This window comes from Physeter macrocephalus, chromosome 7 (assembly GCF_002837175.3).
Source record: "Physeter macrocephalus isolate SW-GA chromosome 7, ASM283717v5, whole genome shotgun sequence".
Taxonomy (NCBI): Eukaryota; Metazoa; Chordata; class Mammalia; order Artiodactyla; family Physeteridae; genus Physeter; species Physeter macrocephalus.
In genome coordinates this window covers 15614466-15634061 of record NC_041220.1, presented here as the reverse complement: position 1 = coordinate 15634061, position 19596 = coordinate 15614466, and the positions used below count along the sequence as shown (strand labels likewise).

General features: G+C 37.5%; 1 protein-coding gene across 34 annotated transcripts in view; it reads right to left on the bottom strand.

Moving 5' to 3' along the window:
• Window positions 1-19596, bottom strand: part of BMPR1B (bone morphogenetic protein receptor type 1B) — a 454241-nt gene that overhangs the window by 48398 nt on the left and 386247 nt on the right. For 33 of the 34 annotated variants that reach the window (XM_055085847.1, XM_028491661.2, XM_055085860.1 and 30 more), the window contains 4 exons: window positions 17563-17665; window positions 16927-17029; window positions 5547-5643; window positions 4361-4496 (listed from right to left, as the gene is read on the bottom strand). In XM_055085847.1, coding sequence (XP_054941822.1) covers window positions 4361-4496; window positions 5547-5643; window positions 16927-17029; window positions 17563-17665 — 439 coding nt within the window. The remainder of the gene's footprint in view (window positions 1-4360; window positions 4497-5546; window positions 5644-16926; window positions 17030-17562; window positions 17666-19596) is intronic. The other variant, XM_055085863.1, reaches the window with a different exon arrangement.

Here is a 19596-nt window from a genome sequence, read left to right as displayed (position 1 = left end):
ATTACTGACATGCCATTTAGCCACTCAGCCTGAAGGAAATGAGGAATCAAGTATGTATGAAGAGCGGCCTTCCTCCCTTTAGGAGTCAAAAAGGCTCTGTGAGGAAACCTTCAGCACATTTCCATTCCTAAATAAGGGAACAGAAGCGTCAAGGGCACTAAGCAGTTGAGAGCCGAATCTGTAAGTAGTTAAATTACTGACTTGAGGAGACTTCCTACATTTATTAAAGAAATATTACTAGTTTATAGATGTTACAAAGCAGTACTTATGGAAATCTACAGAACATTTCCTAACAAACAGCTTTATAGCCACTTCTTTTCTAATGGTAACATATATAATTAATTTAATGAAAGCACGGTTGGAATTGGCAATGCTCACAAGAATAGGAACAACTTATCTCGAAGATAAAAAGTCTCACTAAATTACATTCAGAAATTTAAAATATACTTATATTTGGAGATTTATTATAACATGTATGGACCTGAAAATATAATTTGAAAAATGTTTTAACTATGTTATTTGAGTTTTTATTTAATTTAGTTAATGTTTCAGGTCTTTCTGTACTTAAACTTTCCTTCTGTATTACATTCTTAGATATCAGTTTTGAAAGTCAGATTGTATAAATAAAAAATAATCACTATAATTGTGATTCCAAAAAGAGAAGAATTATTTCATGCAAAATGGGTACAACTAGCTGTATAAGGATCGTAAGAAGGAGTTATCACTATTTCAGAAATGTCCTCTTATCTAGTGATCAGCTATCTGATAGTGTCTGTTAAGCCCGTGTACACGATGGACACTAAAAACCACGTAGTTGTAAGTAATGCTCTGTGCTCTTTACATGTCCTGGAATTAACAAAACACACACCCCTACACACAAATATACTGTTTAAAATACTCTGCTTAGTAAGGTTGTGTTAATGATACATATTGGAAATATTTTTCACAAAAGATTCCTCAACTAAGAGGTTTGATGTTCAGTTAGACAATTTACTTCACCTTTTGTTCCTTTACAATGTCAAATAAACAGGGTATAAATAAATAATAATAGTGCTACTATTTACTGAATGCATACTATGTATGTATTAAATGTGCCAGGCATGTTTATATGTACATTTATTTATATATGTATATTTATTTGTATACATATATTTATTTTTATATATGTATATTTATATATGTATATTTATTTGTATATTTATTTATATATCTGTATATGTTTATTTATCTTTATATATATATATATATATATATATATATATATATATATATATATATATATGGCAGGCAAACTATCTTAATTCTTACAACCACCCTATGATATTCCTCCCTTAAAGGATTTATATACAAAGTCACTTGGCAAATATTAGGTCCAAGTATGTGTTTACACACATGGCATGAACTCTCCCATTACGTTAATGAAATAAACCACAAATCGGAATTAATATGCAGAGAGACTATTGTGCATTTCCGCATTGTTTATCTTAAAAACAAAATCTTAAAACAGAAAAAAAAAAAAAAAATCTTAAAACAGGATCTTAAATCTGTAATACCGAGAATTTTCCCTCACTAAACTGAGTTTGACAGGAACCTTCTTCCCATCCTGGTGCTATCAAACGCAATTCTTTGTTTTATTTAATATTGGGTTCACAAACGTGAAGAGCACAGATTCTAGAGGCAGATCATCTGGGTTTGAATCCTGGCTTCTCCACATATTAACCAGTTGGCCCAAGTCAGGGGCCTATGCCCCTGCTGTGTAATACAGGGATACATTTCTAGTACTACCTCACAGCTGCTATGAGGATTAAATGAGAGTCTGGCCAGGACTGGACCAGTTAATAGTCAAATGCTGGGTTTTTTTGGTGTCTGGATTACAGAAGTAAGATATTATAGTATTTTCACAGATATTAAAAGTTGGAGTGGAAAAAACAAATTATTGCGCAGCCTCTTTAATCACTCAGGTATGCTACTAAGGACACAAAGTGAAAAAATGTAGTCTCCACGCCAAAGAGATGAGAGTCTACCTAAAGACACAGGTACACTAACACCAATTACAATGTTATTTTAAACTGCTATACTGGTACAATAAGCAAAGTGTTAGGACAGAAGTTAAATAGACTGGCTCAGTCTGGGCTAATCTGTCACAGAGATAAAACATGGGGTAGGCCTTGAGTTACAGTCTGAGGAACTCTCCAGAAAGACATTACATTTGCAAAGACATGGATTTTAAAAACATGTTGTATTTTCGAAACAATTACTCAAGGCTGATGCTAGAGCTCAAGAAGCAAGTGGGGAAGAGGTGGGAGGACAGGGATGTCGTGCTCACCAAGCTAAGAAAGAAGACCCATAACCACTACTAGATATTAGAATGTGTTATCCAGGGAAGTAAAAGAGTTAATACAGTCAAAGATTTGAGAGAGAACTCCACAGGAATGAGAAAGATGGGCTAGAAGAAGGAAAACAGGTAGTTTTCAATTCTACAGCATATCTGATTGATTAATATCAAAAGGGATTTTAATATCTGTCCTTGAAAAAGAAGTGTAATAAAACATTTTTAAATATAAGAATGGTATTTGCTATATACGAGTTAAATTCTAAGAATGAAAAGGCAAGCAATTTGATAAGAACTTTTACATTAAGTTTAAAAAAAAAACAAAAAACCTACATCCTAAGTAGCATTGGTTTGGTCATAGTGACTACTTCACAAGTGGTTTTCTGTCTGGTTTATCACCTCCAGGGGAGGTATTAGTCGAAGAGTACAGAGTTTCAGTTATGCAAGATGAATAAGTCCTAGAGATCTACTGTACAGCACAGTATCTACAGTTAACAATACTATATTGTATACTTTTCTTCCTAGTTCAGAGCTAAAAGCTGACACTCACTTTATTTTTAGTTAGATACAATTGACATATAACATTTTGTAAGTTTAAGGTATACAATGTGTCGATTGGATATATTTATATATTGTGATATGATTATCACAGTAGTGTTAGCTAACACCTCTACTACGGGTGTAATATATTTTTTAAATTTTGCTAAGAGATTAGATCTTATGTTGTGTGGGGTTTTTAAAATAAATTTATTTATTTATTTATTTTTTGGCTGCGTTGGGTCTTCATTGCTGCGTGGGCTTTCTCTTGCTGTGGTGAGCGGGGGCTACTCTTCGTTGCGGTGCGCGGGCTTCTCATTGCGGTGGCTTCTCTTGTTGCAGAGCACAGGCTCTAGGCACACGGGCTTCAGTAGTTGTGGCGCACGGGCTCTAGAGCGCAGGCTCAGTAGTTGTGACGCACGGGCTTAGCTGCTCCGCGGCATGTGGGATCTTCCCGGACCACGGCTCAAACCTGTGTCCTCTGCATTGGCAGGTGGATTCTTAACCACTGCGCCACCAGGGAAGTCCCTTATGTTGTGTTCTTATCATAAAATAATAATAATAATAATAATAATAATAATAAATGAATGAATAGGGCAGGAGGAAACTTTTGGAGGTGATGGATATGTTCATGGCCTAGACTGTGGTGATGGCTTCACAGATGTGTACTCACCTCCAAACTCTTCAAGTTATAAATGTATACAGCTTTTCAGATGTTAAAAATAAAAAGAGTTATAAAATAAATTCTTGCCTTGAGATTTTTTTTTTTTAGTTACTTTTAGTACTAAATAAAAGGTCACCAAAAGAATCAAGAAAATAAGATATCCAAAGTCAGAACCAGACAATAAAGATTAGGAAAATCAGTCTTAAGAGTTTATAAAGGAAAATATTTCTCATTAAAATTGTTATTTCCATTCCAAGTCCCAACAATCTTTCTGCATGGTCCATAAAGTAACCAAATGCTTTTCTCATTAAAGCAAGTGCCTTGGGTTCAGTATATATTTTCTTCCAAGTTGGCAGTGTTGACCATCAGAAAATTAAAACTCTCCTGAATGGAAAAGCCAGAGCTTCACCCTGAAACATAAACCCTCCAGCTGAGATGCAGCCTTCTTCTCTTGTAGAAGTACTCAGATCCCATTTGGTTGTAATACTTTTGCGTTCAAAAGCCAGGCCAAAGTGCAGTAATGTTATCCTTACTGAAAACAGAGGGAAGATGGTCCCATGCTGAATGTCTTCTAATCTGCTCTTTATCAGAACATCTGAGGGTCTGGATTGCAACCATACACTTACATTAAAGAACAATGACCTCACCCCCAATATGTCAAAATGTTATCAGGAAACCCTGTATCTGAGATCTGATGTCTGACTGACTGCAGAGCGCTTTCTCTTTGTCCACTGCCCTATCTGTTTCAGTAAAATGAAACCCAGCAGTTATTGACATTTCCTCCCAGAATACATTTCCTTTAAATTCAAGGTATGTTCTTCTCATACCAGCAGAGGGAGGCCTGAGCCGCTTCCTGAGCTCTGAGACTCAATTAAGTCTCTCAGGGATTCTCCAGGAGGGATGTACGTTTCATCCTGTTCTAATCCAATGCTGTACCGAGGCCTGGTCTCTTGTCTTTTATACCTGAAGATGCACAGAGAAAGATAACGTTAGACACTGGATTGCAATGATAGGGGCAAACATGCAGATAGAACAGTAACCACAGCAGGTTTTATCTTTGCACATAATACAAGATTAGATGCTCAGTATTTATTACCCTTAGTTATGATTTCCAGAACAAAATCGTAATTCTTCTTCTAACCTATTTTTTAAAGTAAACTACATGTTTTTACTCACTCACAACCACATATGATTTTTCTTCTCCATCCCTATCAAATGCATATATCCAAGCAGGCTACATTCCATTAATGTTTCTATACAGTTCCAATGTTCATTCCCTAAAATCTTTTCTTATAAGGTCCCTGATCAACTACAGATGCAAATTTTTGGTTTACAAAAGACATTACAATTTTCTCATCCAAGGCAATGTATAGATACATGAGATGAATTGAAACTTTAAAAACTTTTATCAATAATTATGTCTTCAATTAGAAAGGATGTTATTTGAATCAACTCCTACTTGTAGAAAAGTAACCTAAATTACTATTACAAAAAGCTAAAGATAAGAATTTACAGGTCCTTGATAGCTCACAAACTAGAAAATGAGTTCTTAGGTGACTGAAAAAATTGGTAATGGCCATACTGTAATTTAATAACTGAACATATGTTATTTTCATAATTAATCTATAAATTATCTTTAAAATCTTTCATTGCTAAGGGGATATTGTTAGCTCACAAAATAAGGAATTACTAAAGCAATTCTAAGTTCACCATGGTCATTTCTCTGTTTTGAACCAAACCTCAGTAGCAACTAGTTGCTGAATTTCCTAGCTACCATAAATTTCCTAGGGATGAAATTTTTTCTGGGTGGTTTTGCTATCTGAAGCAGAAATGAGATAGGTATCTATTAATAGCTCCATTAGGACAAATTTTATCAATAGTAACTGATTATCAGTGAAATCTAAGATCTAATTAGGTCAAGGAAAGCTGTGGTAAAAAATGTCAACAGGTAGAAGAGTATGAGAATGATATTATAAACTCAAAATTCTATATCTACATGTTAGAAACTCTTACCTGAAGTAACAGAATAAAATGATAAGGACCAACAGCAAACTACAGACAGTCACAGATATAAGTAAGGCCTTGTGGTGTACAGGTCCATCAACAAAATCTGAAATTAAAAAGAAAGTAAAAAGAGCCATGATACAGAGATTATTTTCATTTAAAATTTAGGAAGCAACTCTTTCCTAAAAGTGCTTGCTAAGCTCCATATGCAAGATTTGAGAGGTCCTTTTAATCTGCTAATTGGTGAGAAATATATATATATACTCTCTAAATTAAATAAGTCTGAGTAACATGAATCATTGTTCATCTAGCCACTCACTTCAAGAGCATGCATTTCTTCTTCTCTGGAAGGAATAGGTTTGACATAGGATAAAAGCACAGGATATAAATAAATGTAAATGGATCAATACCCCTAAGATATAAGCAGGTTGTTCATCTTTATTTCAGATCCAGCTGATGCATTTACAGATTTTTCTCATGTGGTTTCTGGAGCACTCTATATCATGAATTTGGATAAAAAAACAAATCTATATTCATTGTACATAAAAACCAAAGTAATCCTATGATGGATACAAAGGATCAGAATTCCTCAAATATTGCCAAATAAATAGAATACATGATTTGCATTACTTCAAACAAAGATGTCCTTCAAAAATACATAGCTTAATTTTTCATAAACGGCATCCTATTTTAAAAGAATGGGTATGTTCCACTCAAAGAATTACCGTGTGATCCTTTTAAAGAACAAATTATTAAACAGTATTCACACTGTTTTAACTCCAGTTCCTGACAAATAAGATTTATAATACTACGGCATGATTTTTCAAACGTTGTAAAAATAAGAATGACCTGGAGAGCTTTATACAGATGCAGATTTACTGACTTCAACCCCAGAGATTTTTATTCAAAGTATATTTTTTCTATTTTACAACCATCCCAGGTGATTTATATGCAAGTAGTCTCTGGAACGTATTTTGAGGAAACTGACTGAAAACCTGGTGCACTTACCTAGTAATAGAACTAGCACCGTTCTTATTAAGGGCACCATACATCCTTGGGAGAGTAATTACTGCTATTTAATTTTAAAAGGTATTGTAATTTATGACTTTGGTTACCTACAAACAAGATGTTTTCCAACTGTGCTGTATAACTTTTAATGGTACGGCTACCTAAACATTTTGGCTGGGGACCTTCCCCCACTTTTTTTCATTCAAAAGTATTATACGTTCCCTGAAGAAAAACTGAAAAGCACCAACCAACTAAAATAAATAAAATTGCCACCACCTCACTATTTATAAAAATTACTGCTCACATTTTAGTGTATGCCTTTCCAGTACCATTTCAATGAACAAAAAAAGTTCATGAACAAAACAGTTCACAAAAAGGCATTGTATACACCCATGCCCATAGCTGTATTATTCACAGCAGCTAAAACATGGAAGAAACCCAAGTGTCCACTGACATACGAATGGATAAGCAAAATGTGGTATATACATAAGACGTGGTTTAGCCTTAAAAGGAAAGAGATTCTGACATATATTACAACATGAATGAACCTTAAGGACATTGTGCTAAGTGAAATAAGCCAGTCACAAAAAGACAAACACTCCACTTATATGAGATACTTAGAGAAGTCAAAATGATAAAGACAAAAAGAAGAATGGTAGTTGCCAGGGGCTGGGGGGAGGAGAGATGGGGGAAGTTAATATTTAATTGGGTAAGAGTTTCAGTTCTACAAGATGAACAGAGCTATAGAGATGGATGGTGGTTATGGCTGTGTAACATTATAAACATATTTAATATCACTGAACGGTACACTTGAAAGTGATTAAGATGGTAAACTTTATGTTATGTATATTTCACCACGAATAAAATATTTGGGGAAAAAATCATTAGAATTGCCTTGTAACTAGATTGTTTTCATTTATAATATTGTAAACACTTTCCAAAACAATAAAAATTTTTCTGCAAAATGAGTTTCAAAGATTACACAGCACATATACAGACACATCCTAATTAGAAAGTCAGTCTTCTGATGATGTATATTTAGGAGACTGCAAAGATTTTGCTACAATACATCTTTGCTGTGATACATAAAATTCTGTGATGAACATTCTTACACATACATCATTGCACATGTCAATGATTATTTTCTTAATCTAGATTTGAAGAAGTAGAATTATTAGTTTGAAGGATATATATTTTAAGGTTTTTCATACATGTTGTCAAAGTACCCTTTAAAAAAGATTACAAGTTTATTCTTTTTTACCATCAGTGTGAACGTATGTCTTAATTATTCTGAAATAATCTCAGTCTTATAGAAAACCTGTAAGGATAAAGGACTCCAATATGCCCTTTAGAGAGTTTTCATTTTAAAAATTTTACCATATTTACTTTATAATTCTCTTGCTCTCAGTATGTATGTGTGTGCCTATCTCGCTCTCTCTATATAAAGGTATGTATATGTACGTTTGTATTCATATTTATTTATTTATATGTATGTATACTCTGCGGATCATCTGAAGTTACAGACATGTCTCCACACTTAAACACTTCAGAGTGAACTTCCTAAGAACAAGGACATTGTCTCACCAAATGGTAATGCAATTACCAAAATCAGGAAAGTAAAACGAACATATGAAATGAAAATAAATCTTACTGTGAAATATATCAGAGAAAGTTTGGATTATTTATTATAAACTAAAATCCACAGATTTTTATACTAATTTCTCATCCAAATCTTATGATGGTTAATGTTATGATTTACTCATCAGTCTAAAACATATGTTTAATAATTATTTATGGGGCTTCCCTGGTGGCGCAGTGTTTGAGAATCCGCCTGCTGAAGCAGGGGACACGGGTTCGTGCCCCGGTCCGGGAGGATCCCACGTGCCGCGGAGCGGCTGGGCCCGTGAGCCATGGCCGCTGAGCCTGCGCGTCCGGAGCCTGTGCTCCGCAACGGGAGAGGCCACAGCAGTGAGAGGCCCGCGTACCGCAAAAAAAAAAAATTATTTATGATCTACACTCCTTGTAAAATATTAATGGAAGTAGTCTGTCTGCATCTGAAAAGAATAAATGAGAGACCATTTTTTAAAAGGCAGTTTTATATTAAATTCAGAAACACTGCCAACTGAGCAGAGAAAGAGTTCAGGACCGTGATCTACTAGAGTACACATTCAAAGAGCCGTTCAGACTTTAACAACAACAGGAATCATATATAATTACCACATGCGTTGTCCAAAAAGTGTTGCTTAGGAAATCTTGAAAATAATTTGTAAGCTCTTAAAATTACGCGGGCTAAGATTTTACACAATGAATTTTCTTAGTAAAATTTCCCTCCATACCTCCCCCGCTCCTTTGGGTTACAGGCAATGTCAACAATAACCCAAGATGAGCACAACACCTCCGCCAGTGAGAGAGCAAAGAACAACGTTTGTACGCACGCATGTATACAAATACCATGGTGCAAATGATGTCGCTGCCAACAGCTTAAAATCTATTTCCAATTTTAAGGACAACAAAAGCAAAAAAGCCTGATTTTGCAGAAAATCAAAGAGAACGCTGGATACTCTATGAAAACTAGAGTAACTAACTACATATGCGCAACATATTTTCAGTATACAAATACAGAATACTTTTTCGTTCAAGTGATATAATTTTACTAAAAACTGTCAACCTCATCGACTTTCACTTTTCCACGTAAATGCAGAACACTCTGTGAACCGTAAGAACAGTGTATTTATTACTCATCATACTAGGTTTCTGATGTATGAGAGCAGTGAGACCAGAAAGAGTCTAGGGGATTTTTTCCTTTTACCATCAGGCACTTTTTTTAAAGGCTAGCATTACCTTCCCACTTTCCTTTTCTTTGCCCCAATAAACCTGTCCCCTACTGCCTCCTTGTCTTTTGTCATAAATAGTGAGCCTTATCAATATGCCTTTTGTTTCTGTTGGTCGTGCCTGTCATGTTTTAACCTGCCATTACCTGTGCTCAGAGCATTAACAACGTAAACATTCAAGTCACTGCCAGAGTCCTGGAAAGCGAACACTTCCAGATACATATCAGGCAAAGAACAGAGCCCACAGTTCTCTCTAGGCCAGCAGATTTCTACCTGGCTGTCACTCCAACTGCTCAGGGAAGTAGAATGGGGAACTCTCTAGGGAAGTCTGGTTCACTCTGAGAGGCAAATAAGAATCACCAATGGTTTCCTAACAGAACAGCGTTCTGTCATTACTTGTCTTCTCTCTGATAATTAACTGGTTCGCAACTGCTTAAAATGCCGGGACTGTTTCTATAAGGCTAGAAGATAGCTCATAATTGCAATAAGAAATAAAAAACCACATTGCTAGAAAGAATCTTGGAAATACGATGGCCCAAAGACATCTTTATATGTGCTCTCAATGTTATAACCACAGATAAATTGGAGATATCTTTCTATTAACAGAGCACAAAGTGCCCGAAAAGCATATTCTTGTCAGAGGATTTTAGTCAACAAACAATACTGTAAAGTAATTTACCCTCATCATATCTTGGGATGTCATCTTACAGTAACATCTAGAAATAAATTCACTATAAGAACAAAGACATAATATTCTAGTTATTTTCCTGCAGAAAAAGATTTAGCATTATATTTTCTGGTAACAAAGGAAGTTAAGACAGAATTGTTATATCCAGATTACTGTGTTCAGTGAGAAAGAAAAAGTCTAATTATTTATAAATTTCTTTCACCTATCCCAAATACACAGTTAACCAGAATTTCCAAAACAGTTAGAAGCTGCACATTTCCAGAAATGTTAGAGCTATTCCCTGGCAAGGAATTCAGCTCAGACTCATGTACCGGTTTAAACTGCCACAAGCATAATATATGTGTCAGAAGGAAAATTCTGCAACTGACCTTTACATTCTCGATGCTATCATATATTCAACCTATCTGTGTTATAGAGAATAAGAGAGACGGTTTCACTGATTAAATACCTGTTACCTATTGAGTTTAATTTGTAATTGGCAATACCTGAAGCTAAGCAATAGCATTTTTAAACAAATCTGTAAACTGCTCAGAATATATTTTTTAGTTGAGTAAGAAAAGAAATAATAAGGTAAAGTTTAGCTTTGGAAATCCTGTATTATGATTTTACTTAAACGACATTGAAACTACCCTATTTCAAAGCAGAAACAGTTGTTTCTGATACATTTTCCACGAAGTATACATGTAGTGTGTATTAGTAATTCCCATATTTAAACACACAAACTATACCTATTCCAAAAAGTTACATGAACTTTATTTGTTCTTGTAAAAGCCAAATTTGAGGATCCCATTTAATAAAGCAAGGGCTTCTGTTCATTTCAACACCAGTCTTTCACTTCTTTAAGTGCTCATTTGAAAAAAAAAAAATTAAACAAAAATAAGTAATAATAAGTAATTTGGGAGGAGGAATAAAACCTCATCAAATTCTCTTGCCTACACACCATTTCAAGAGAACGTTTAACTCACTATATCTTGGTCAAACCATGTGACGCTGGAACCATACATCAACCCTCCCAGCGTCTTGGTGCCCCCTCATCACTAAGTCTGCAGGCAGGAAGCCAGACACCAGGGCACCACGACTTCTCCCTACAAGCCTCTCCATCAAAACAGACACGTCTCCCTCCTCTTTGCACCAGCTGAAGTGTGACTGGGCTTCCCGAATCATATTTTATTGTTTATAATGAAGGTGCTGCATTTGATCTAATTACTTTTCGTATTTCTTCCTTCAGGAGAAAGAATATTGCCCCAGGGTATTCTGCTTTGCTGGTGCTTGAAATGGAATAAGCAAAGCAAAAGGAAAACTAATATTCATAAAAGAATTTCCGCTGCTTTCTGGTCACCCTTCATCATCTTTTTTGAAACAGAAGATGACAAATAAAATTTCAAGGACCTAAATATACATTGATAAATATTTGTTGGATGTGATTTTGTATCTCTAATTTCCTGCTAAAATGCATCTAAGTTGGAAAAAAAAAAAGTGAAAAAACTCTGGATCGGTAGAAAAGGTTTTCTTGTTTATTTTTTAATAAGACAATTTATTTGTAGGTATTTACCCCTCCGCTTAGTACTTCTCTGATGTCTAATAACAGAGCCTTACCTAAGCCTGTTATTATTTAGCACCTAGTAATACAGATGTTTTGAGATAAGGTTAATCATTTAACTTTTTTAGAAAAGCGATTATTAAGAAAAAAAAGAACAACAACAACAAAATGGTGAGCTGGATTTTTTAACCCTCTCATCTTTTAATAATACAGTGTCTGCTTCAGACTAGTTTGACACATAGGTTTATAGGAAGTCTACTATAATAATATGTAACAATCTATCAGGCAACGCCTAGCCCAGGGGTCTCAAAGTGTGGACTCTGGACCAACATCATCAGCGTCACCTGGAAACTCCTTAGAAAGGCAAATTATTGGGGTCCACTCAGATCTACTGAATCAGAAACTCTGGGTGGGGGCCAGTAATCCGTTTTAATAAGCCCCTCCCCAGGGGATTCTAATGCACCTAAGTTTGAAAACCACTAGCCTAGTATTGATACATAAGTGGGCCTTAATAAATGATAAATCAGAAGGAAGAGGACGAGAGAGGAGGAGCGGAGAGAGAGTGTGTGTGCGAGAGAGAGAGGGAGTAACCCTCTAACACCATATTCTAAGAATGGAGAAAATGCTAATTGTGCAAAGCACACATAATAAACAGGCGGCTTCAAAGTAATCATCTTGTTTATCGATTATTTTGTGACAGGCTAACCACTACTTACTTAGAGTTTTCTACCTCTTAGATACATAAAAGCTTTTTTCTTTTTTTGAGAATGTCATTTAAGGCTTTTTATAGACGATTCAGGGAGATGAGGTCATAGGCCGACTGCCCATCTCCAGTACGTACTTTAGCTGTGTAACCTTCACACAGTACTTGACCTCACTGTTCCTTAGCTGCATGTCTGAGAAACTGGGGTGATGCTAACGGTGCTTTCCCCACTGAGCTGTTATGAGGATTAAATGAGTCAGTATATGTAAAGGACTTAGAAAGGAGCCACAGTAAGTGAGCACTCCATTCACATGAGCAAACATCCCAGTTTCCTAGGCTCTGAGCTGTAGAGGGCCCTGCTCTGGTTCCCTTCCTCCTGAGCAGTGGGTCTGCAGAACACAGGCAATGTGTCCACCCAGAATTTGTCCCATCCTGCTCTCCATTTAAAACACTGGCCATTGCCCCAAAGTCTGGAATTCTACCTAAATGGCCCCAGGCCTGTGTCTGGAAACTATGAGGCCCCCTGTCTCCCTGAGGGTGGACCAAGGAGCTGGTGTACTCACCCAAAGGCCTGAGGGGTGACCGAGCAGTGGCCAAGGGGTGTCTGGGGCAAGACATGTGGGCCGAGTGTAAACCAGAGGGCTGGGGTGTTGTCATGTGGGTGCCTGACATTAAGCTTCTGATTACCGAGGCATCTGTTTCAAAGACATCTATCTCAAATAAACACGTTGCCAGCTGTATGACACAACTACTAGTAAAACAACTAGATAAGAAAGCAGGTCACCCCGTCCGTGAAGTTCCCTGGATAACTGACCGCTTGAATAATTCTGTTTTTCCCTCCCCGTGCCCTAATTCCCACTCTTGTGTTTTAAACGTGCCAATATTTTTGTAACCATGTATGGTGACAAATGTTAGCTGGACTTACGGTGGTGATGATTTTTGCAGCATATACAAATATCAAGTCGTTTACACGTTATACACCCGAAACTAATATGATGTTACATGTCAGTTATAACTCAACTTTCAAAATTAATTAATTTGCCAATAAAGAGAGCAACTGTGAAACCCTAGGTAGGCACCCCGCCTTTGACCCCAGTAAAGGGAGGACCCCAGGTCCCCACCCCCCCATACCTGTGACCTTGCTGTGTACCCTCTGGTTCTTGCAAATAGCACATCTTTTCTTTCAGATTTCTCCGACAGTGGCTGCCAAGATGCATTTTGGAGAATAAGAAGCACACGGGTCAGTCTAGCCACAACACTAGCTCCAGTCAGAGAAACGTCTATGGGGGCTGCCCCAGTGCTGTGGACCCAGGTAAGTGATTCAGACTTTCCTAGCCGACAGTATCACTGCCAAGAGGCTGAGACAGACACAAAACAGGTGTCCAGCTGCATGCATGAGAGACCCTTCCCAGTGCCAGACAGGACCGAGCACGGGGCTCCCCGCCACTCCCGCTCCCACACTGGAATGAGTAAGTCTAAGTAGCTCAAGCGTTCTAAATGCCAAGATGCTGTTCCCCATCACTATGAAACGATTCCTGTTAAGTCTGGTTAGCAGAGAGTATTTTATTTACCAGCCTTCTACGTTGGTTTATGAGTTTTAAATAATTAGGTAAATGGTATGTGGACTTCCATTTACACCACTGCCCCGGCTCCACAAAAGTTAGGGTTGGTCATAAGTATAAAAACAACAGCTAAAGTTAAAAATATCAAAAATAAGATGGCTCCATGTCTCTTTAACATCCCTGTTCTCTATTTTGGGTTTTACACCAAAACATAAAAATAGCTATCTCCAATATGACGATATAAAGACATATATCCAATATGGCTGCAACGCAAATGTTTCTGACCAATGCATTACTGATATTCAGTAAACATGTATAGTCCACTTCCAATAAAAATGCTGCCCGTGTGTATACGGTAGAGGCAAAAACAAGAAAGGCAGCAGCTCTGTGGTATATTTGTGTAAGAAAGACCAGTGTTCCCAGACCACAGCCGGCAGTGACTTTTACTGGAGCCCAAAATGACCGTGCCAAAATGGTGAGGTGGAATCTGCAGAGCCCTCACCCAGGCACTACCTGGGATTCTCAGAGTTCAAAATGGTAAACCCTACAGCCACTAAACTCCCCCCAAGTCTGTCACCTTGCATAATCCTCAACATAATCCACCGGCCACAGTAACATCCTCTCGCCCTTACTGCCCTGACCAAGGGCTTGTCTTCCCAATACTACCACCCTTCTTTTCAAAGCCTTTTCACTGCGTTCTCTAGAGACTCAACTCTGCTTTTAAAAGTCCCTAGCACTCGGGCTTCCCTGGTGGCGCAGTGCTTGAGAGTCCGCCTGCCGATGCAGGGGACACGGATTCGCGCCCCGGTCCGGGAGGATCCCACGTGCCGCGGAGCGGCTGGGCCCGTGAGCCACGGCCGCTGAGCCTGCGCGTCCGGAGCCTGTGCTCCGCGACGGGAGAGACCACAGCAGTGAGAGGCTCGCGTACCACAAAAAAACAAACAAACAAACAAACAAAAAACGTCCCTAGCACTCAACCTCTTCAGAGAATCCTCCCCTGCCTGCCTGGTCCTAACTAGAATCTGGCTCCATCTACAGGACAGTATGTGCACTGCAGCATTTGAGTCAGTTTTCCTAAACCCTACCGCTACTGCTAGGACGCATCTCTTCCACTTACAGGTAATAAAAACTTTTTCTCCTTGAGCGAAGCGATTCTGGCACAACTACCTTCATTTCCAGCACTCCTCGCCCACCTCCCGCCCCACTCCCAACACATTAGCGTTGTCTACAGATGCTATTCAAAATGTTGTCTACAGATCACCTACTTTTTGCGACTGATTCACAAGGCAATCACTACAAAAAACTGAAAGTAAGCATTTAGAATTTTACAGCAACCTGACATCAGTGGAATTGTGTTTGAACAAGGTGTCGAACTCACGTGCTGAGACACAGTGGCACTAGCTATAGCCACGTATAGGTCTTTTTCTACCAAAAGTGTTGCCCAAACTTTAATGTGCATGTAAATCACTTGGGGAATCTCATTAAAAATGCAGGCTGAGTAGTCTGGGGTGGGGCCCGAGAGTCTGCATTTCTGCTGAGCTCCAAGCGACGCTGTTGATCCACAGGCCCACTCTGAACCGTGAGGCTTCAGACAACTGAATTAGGGGACTTTCTCCAACCAGCCATGCTGCTTCATATGCTTCTATTTTGCAAATCTTTCTCAAATATCACAAACTAAACCTCTGCACTTACTAGACCGCCTCTGTTTAGAGTCACAGGCTACTCACAGGCTGTGTGCAACCTTGGGGACGTTAATTAACCTCTCTGTGCTGCAATTTCCTCACCTTTAAGTGGGGAATAATAAGCCTAAGTACCCCATGGGACTGTTGTGAGGCTCAAATGGGTTGATTAATGTAACAGTTATTAGCGTAACTCTTGGCTTATGTTAGCCATTTTCCTTTTTAAATTTTTTATTCCTGCCTTATCCACTTGGCAAACTTCTGTTCCTCCTTGAAGTCTGCTCAAGTATCACTTCTATGAAGCTATTCTGACATCCTCCCACACCAAAGCGAGCCACTCGCTCTTTTGTGTCCTTAATACACTTTATAATCTAACTCTGCTGAGATTTTCCTGCCTGAGCATCATTTAATTATTTCCATGTTTCTCGCTCATAACCTAGTGTGCATGTGTTGAGAGCAAGAGCTGTCTTCATCCATCTCTGTTACCCGTAACACCTAGCATGCATGCTGACTGGCAAAATTAAAATCTGCCTGTGAATTTTCGATGTGAATTATTACGAATCAATCTTACAGAGTTTTCTAGGCTATAGTATGAGCAAATGTTATAAAATATTATCATCAAAACCCAGGAGTGTCATTGTATTTTGTTGGGAAGATTTTCTCTCTCAAGAAATAAAAATCAATCATGACAAATCGTTTTAAGCTACTTTTGTAAGACTTAAGACTCTATGACAATTACAAATCATTTATTTTATGGTGAGAACAAGAAGAAAGGAAACGTGGGAGCTGTTTCTAACCAGGAGTCTTTGGGGTTTTGCAGAGAGTGTGTCTTTCTTAATGAGCAACACTAAATGTATAGCCTTAGAATTAAACCTTCTAGATATTTTCTCCATTTTACCAATACATACGAATTGACTAAAAAGTAGTCACTCCAGCATAAGTAAAAGGAAATGCCATCCAGCAAATAATCTGAATTAGTCCTTTAAAAGGTCCTTATTTTTAAAACGAATGTAGCCAAATAGCAGTTTTTGAGTGAAGTGTAACTTCTGAATAACATTTAGGGGTAAACGTAAAACACCCTCTCTCTCCTCTATCCTCCTGAAACCCACTCCAAGCTCTAGACACTGCGGTTTTCTGAAGGAAATGAGGACAGGTTAAAGAAGTAAGAATCTTAAGAGTGAAGGCACATGCAGCTATTTTTCTGAGAACTCCTTGCACATGTCTTTGAACGACCATTTCATTATGTCATCTTGCCTCAGTCCTCTGCCCCAGTAGTGGAAAATGGTACAGGTAGATGCATTTAGAAAAGAGAATAATTCAAGTTTTTATTTTCTTTATGTCTAAAGCTTTTCCAGCCTGGAAGCCTTCCCCTTCTTACCTCTGTTTTTTAGTGGAGGCAGTGTAGGGTGTAGATCTTTATTACATTCATTCCGTTCTGTGCAGCATTCAATTGATCTTCTTTGATGAGGAATGGGAGTGTCCTAAAATTGAACCCAAAGAGCTATTAATAGGTTTCCCCTAAATTTCAAAGTCATATCATCCAAAACTAGTAAATTAACACTATTCAGAGAAGTCACTTAAAATTCTGATAGTTTTATTCAAACATGGTGAAACTGATGTATTGTATTAGGTAATTTCTTTCAAATTATCATGTATTATCTTACTGCAACTTTTGCATTTCAACAAAATTACTACTCTATTTGTAATAACCAACGTGTGTAGCGTAAACTGAGGAAGAAGGTTTGGCTTAATGCAATTAACCAAACTGGAATTTGAGCAAGATGATCGAATGAGTCACTAAACCAGAAGTAAAAAGCAAAAATAAAATGAATATTTGATTTCTAAATGAAGGAAGAATTGACCCAATGCGAATTTTCAAATCATTTTCCAAATTACTGAAAACAAGATAGTAAAAAACAAAAACAAAAACAATTGTTATATCTTGTTTGAAATTTGGCTGTTTGAAATCTAGCCAATGAAAGGTTACAAAGTAGAATCAAATTATCTTCCTTACCCGACACTGAAAATCTGAGCCTTCTAGTCCTAGACATCCAGAAGTGACCACAGGCATCCCAGAATCATCTTCTTCTATCATTGTGAAACAATATCCATCTGTGCTAAAGACCAAACAGGCAAAGTAAGTGTGTGTGTGTGTGTGTGTGTGTGTGTGTGTGTGTGTGTGTGTGTCTACGGTAAAAGGAAATGAAGATGTTTATCACTTGTTTCATTACAAACAAGAAGAAAGTCAATTATCATTACAGGTCACTATCTGTTTAAAGAATCCCCAAACTTCCTTTTTGAAAGTTGACTTAATTATCATAAAATATTTAGTAATATCTCCTCTGTCCAGAAACTTACAAGAAAGAAGCCTCCAAAATTTCCATATAACGTATAAATTACTAACCATATATACTAAATGCTAAACACTTATTTTGGTCCTTCACAGGTATCACCTTCAGAAATCCACCCTAACAAGAAGGCAGTACTATGCTTACTTTCTATATGAGGAAACTGAGGCTCAGAGACCTTGAGCAATTCTCAAAGGCTGTACAGCTAGTGAGAGGCACAGCAGGGGTTTGAACCCGTGCAGGTGAACATTTATTCTGGTTCTACTAGCTTTGAGGTAGTGAAGTAAATTTACCTCTTACTAAGGCACACAGACTAAGGAGACATAGGAGTTGGGATCAGCACAGCCTAAGTGAAGGGAGTTAGATGCTGCCATGTGGTACCCTCTGCTTCCGGGCAGGCATATGAAAACATCAGGCTGTGTGGTTGTCTTATCTGGGTGTGGGGTAAGGATGGACAACAGAAAGAAGGGTTTTTAACAAGATCAAGGAAGCCAAAGAAACAATACTTTTCATTTCTGTCTGGTTTTCTACATTGAAAAGAACTTTCACTTATTCTATCTCATTTAATCCTCTCAACAACAATGAGAAGTGATATTATTTCTATTTTACAAATGGGTAAATTAAATTCATGAGAGTCTAACAAACTTGTACAAGGTCCCAAAACAAAACAGTTACAGAATCAAGTCTTGAATCAAGGACTTCTTGCTTCATTTCCACAGGGATTAAAAATGAAAAACAAGGACTATTCTATATAGAACTATTTATAAACAGACACTACTGTCTTCACAAGCTCGGGCGATAAACGCCCGCAGACTCCCAATATAAGTCATAAACCACTACTGCACGTCTAAGAAATAAAGTACTAAAGTATATATCTATCTTTCTCTCATATATATGCATGCTCAGCACCCAACATAGATGTGACAACACACTCCTAAAAGGTCACGGGAAGAAAGCTCTGAGCATGGTGTTAGCCGTGATTTGTGTGTTGGTCTATTTTATGTTAGTGGTAGCGGCATTCTACCATACATTAGAGCGTCAGTTCTCATCAACACCCTTAGAATTGTTTACTTGGTTTATAAGCCTCAAGCGATCCAAAATGCCTCAGTTTATAAGAACTAGCACAGCAAAGTTCAAACATACTAAGGAATGGCTAGGAACGGCCAATGATAATAAATCTCTTTGTTAGACTAAGGTCAAATGCATGAATATTGCTGTAGGAGAAAGACTGCCTTGGAACAGCCCATGCTCTAAATTCTTTGGGGCCTTTTAGCCAATGTACTGAAATCGCTATGAAAATCTAAAGCATGTAAACGCCAAAGGCAATAAATAAAAGACCTGTCCCTTAGAAATTTACTTTAAACAATATAAGCAAACAATACCCATGTGATTTTTTTTTTATCCCTTTCCTATACATTTAGACTATATATGTAACTTACACTTCTCATCAAAAGTAAAATTCAGGAGTTAGGAGTAAAGTCAGTTTAAGTTTCTGACACTAGGAAACCATAGAGCAGCTAGAAAAGTTTGATACAATATGTTAAATCTAAAAAGACTAATTTCTCCTTAATTAGGAGGTCTCCTTAAATCAAAATCTGAGAATACAGAAAGGTACTGTTAGGCAACTTTAAGAATCAAGAAAGGGCTTCCCTGGTGGCGCAGCGGTTGCGCGTCCGCCTGCCGATGCAGGGGAAACGGGT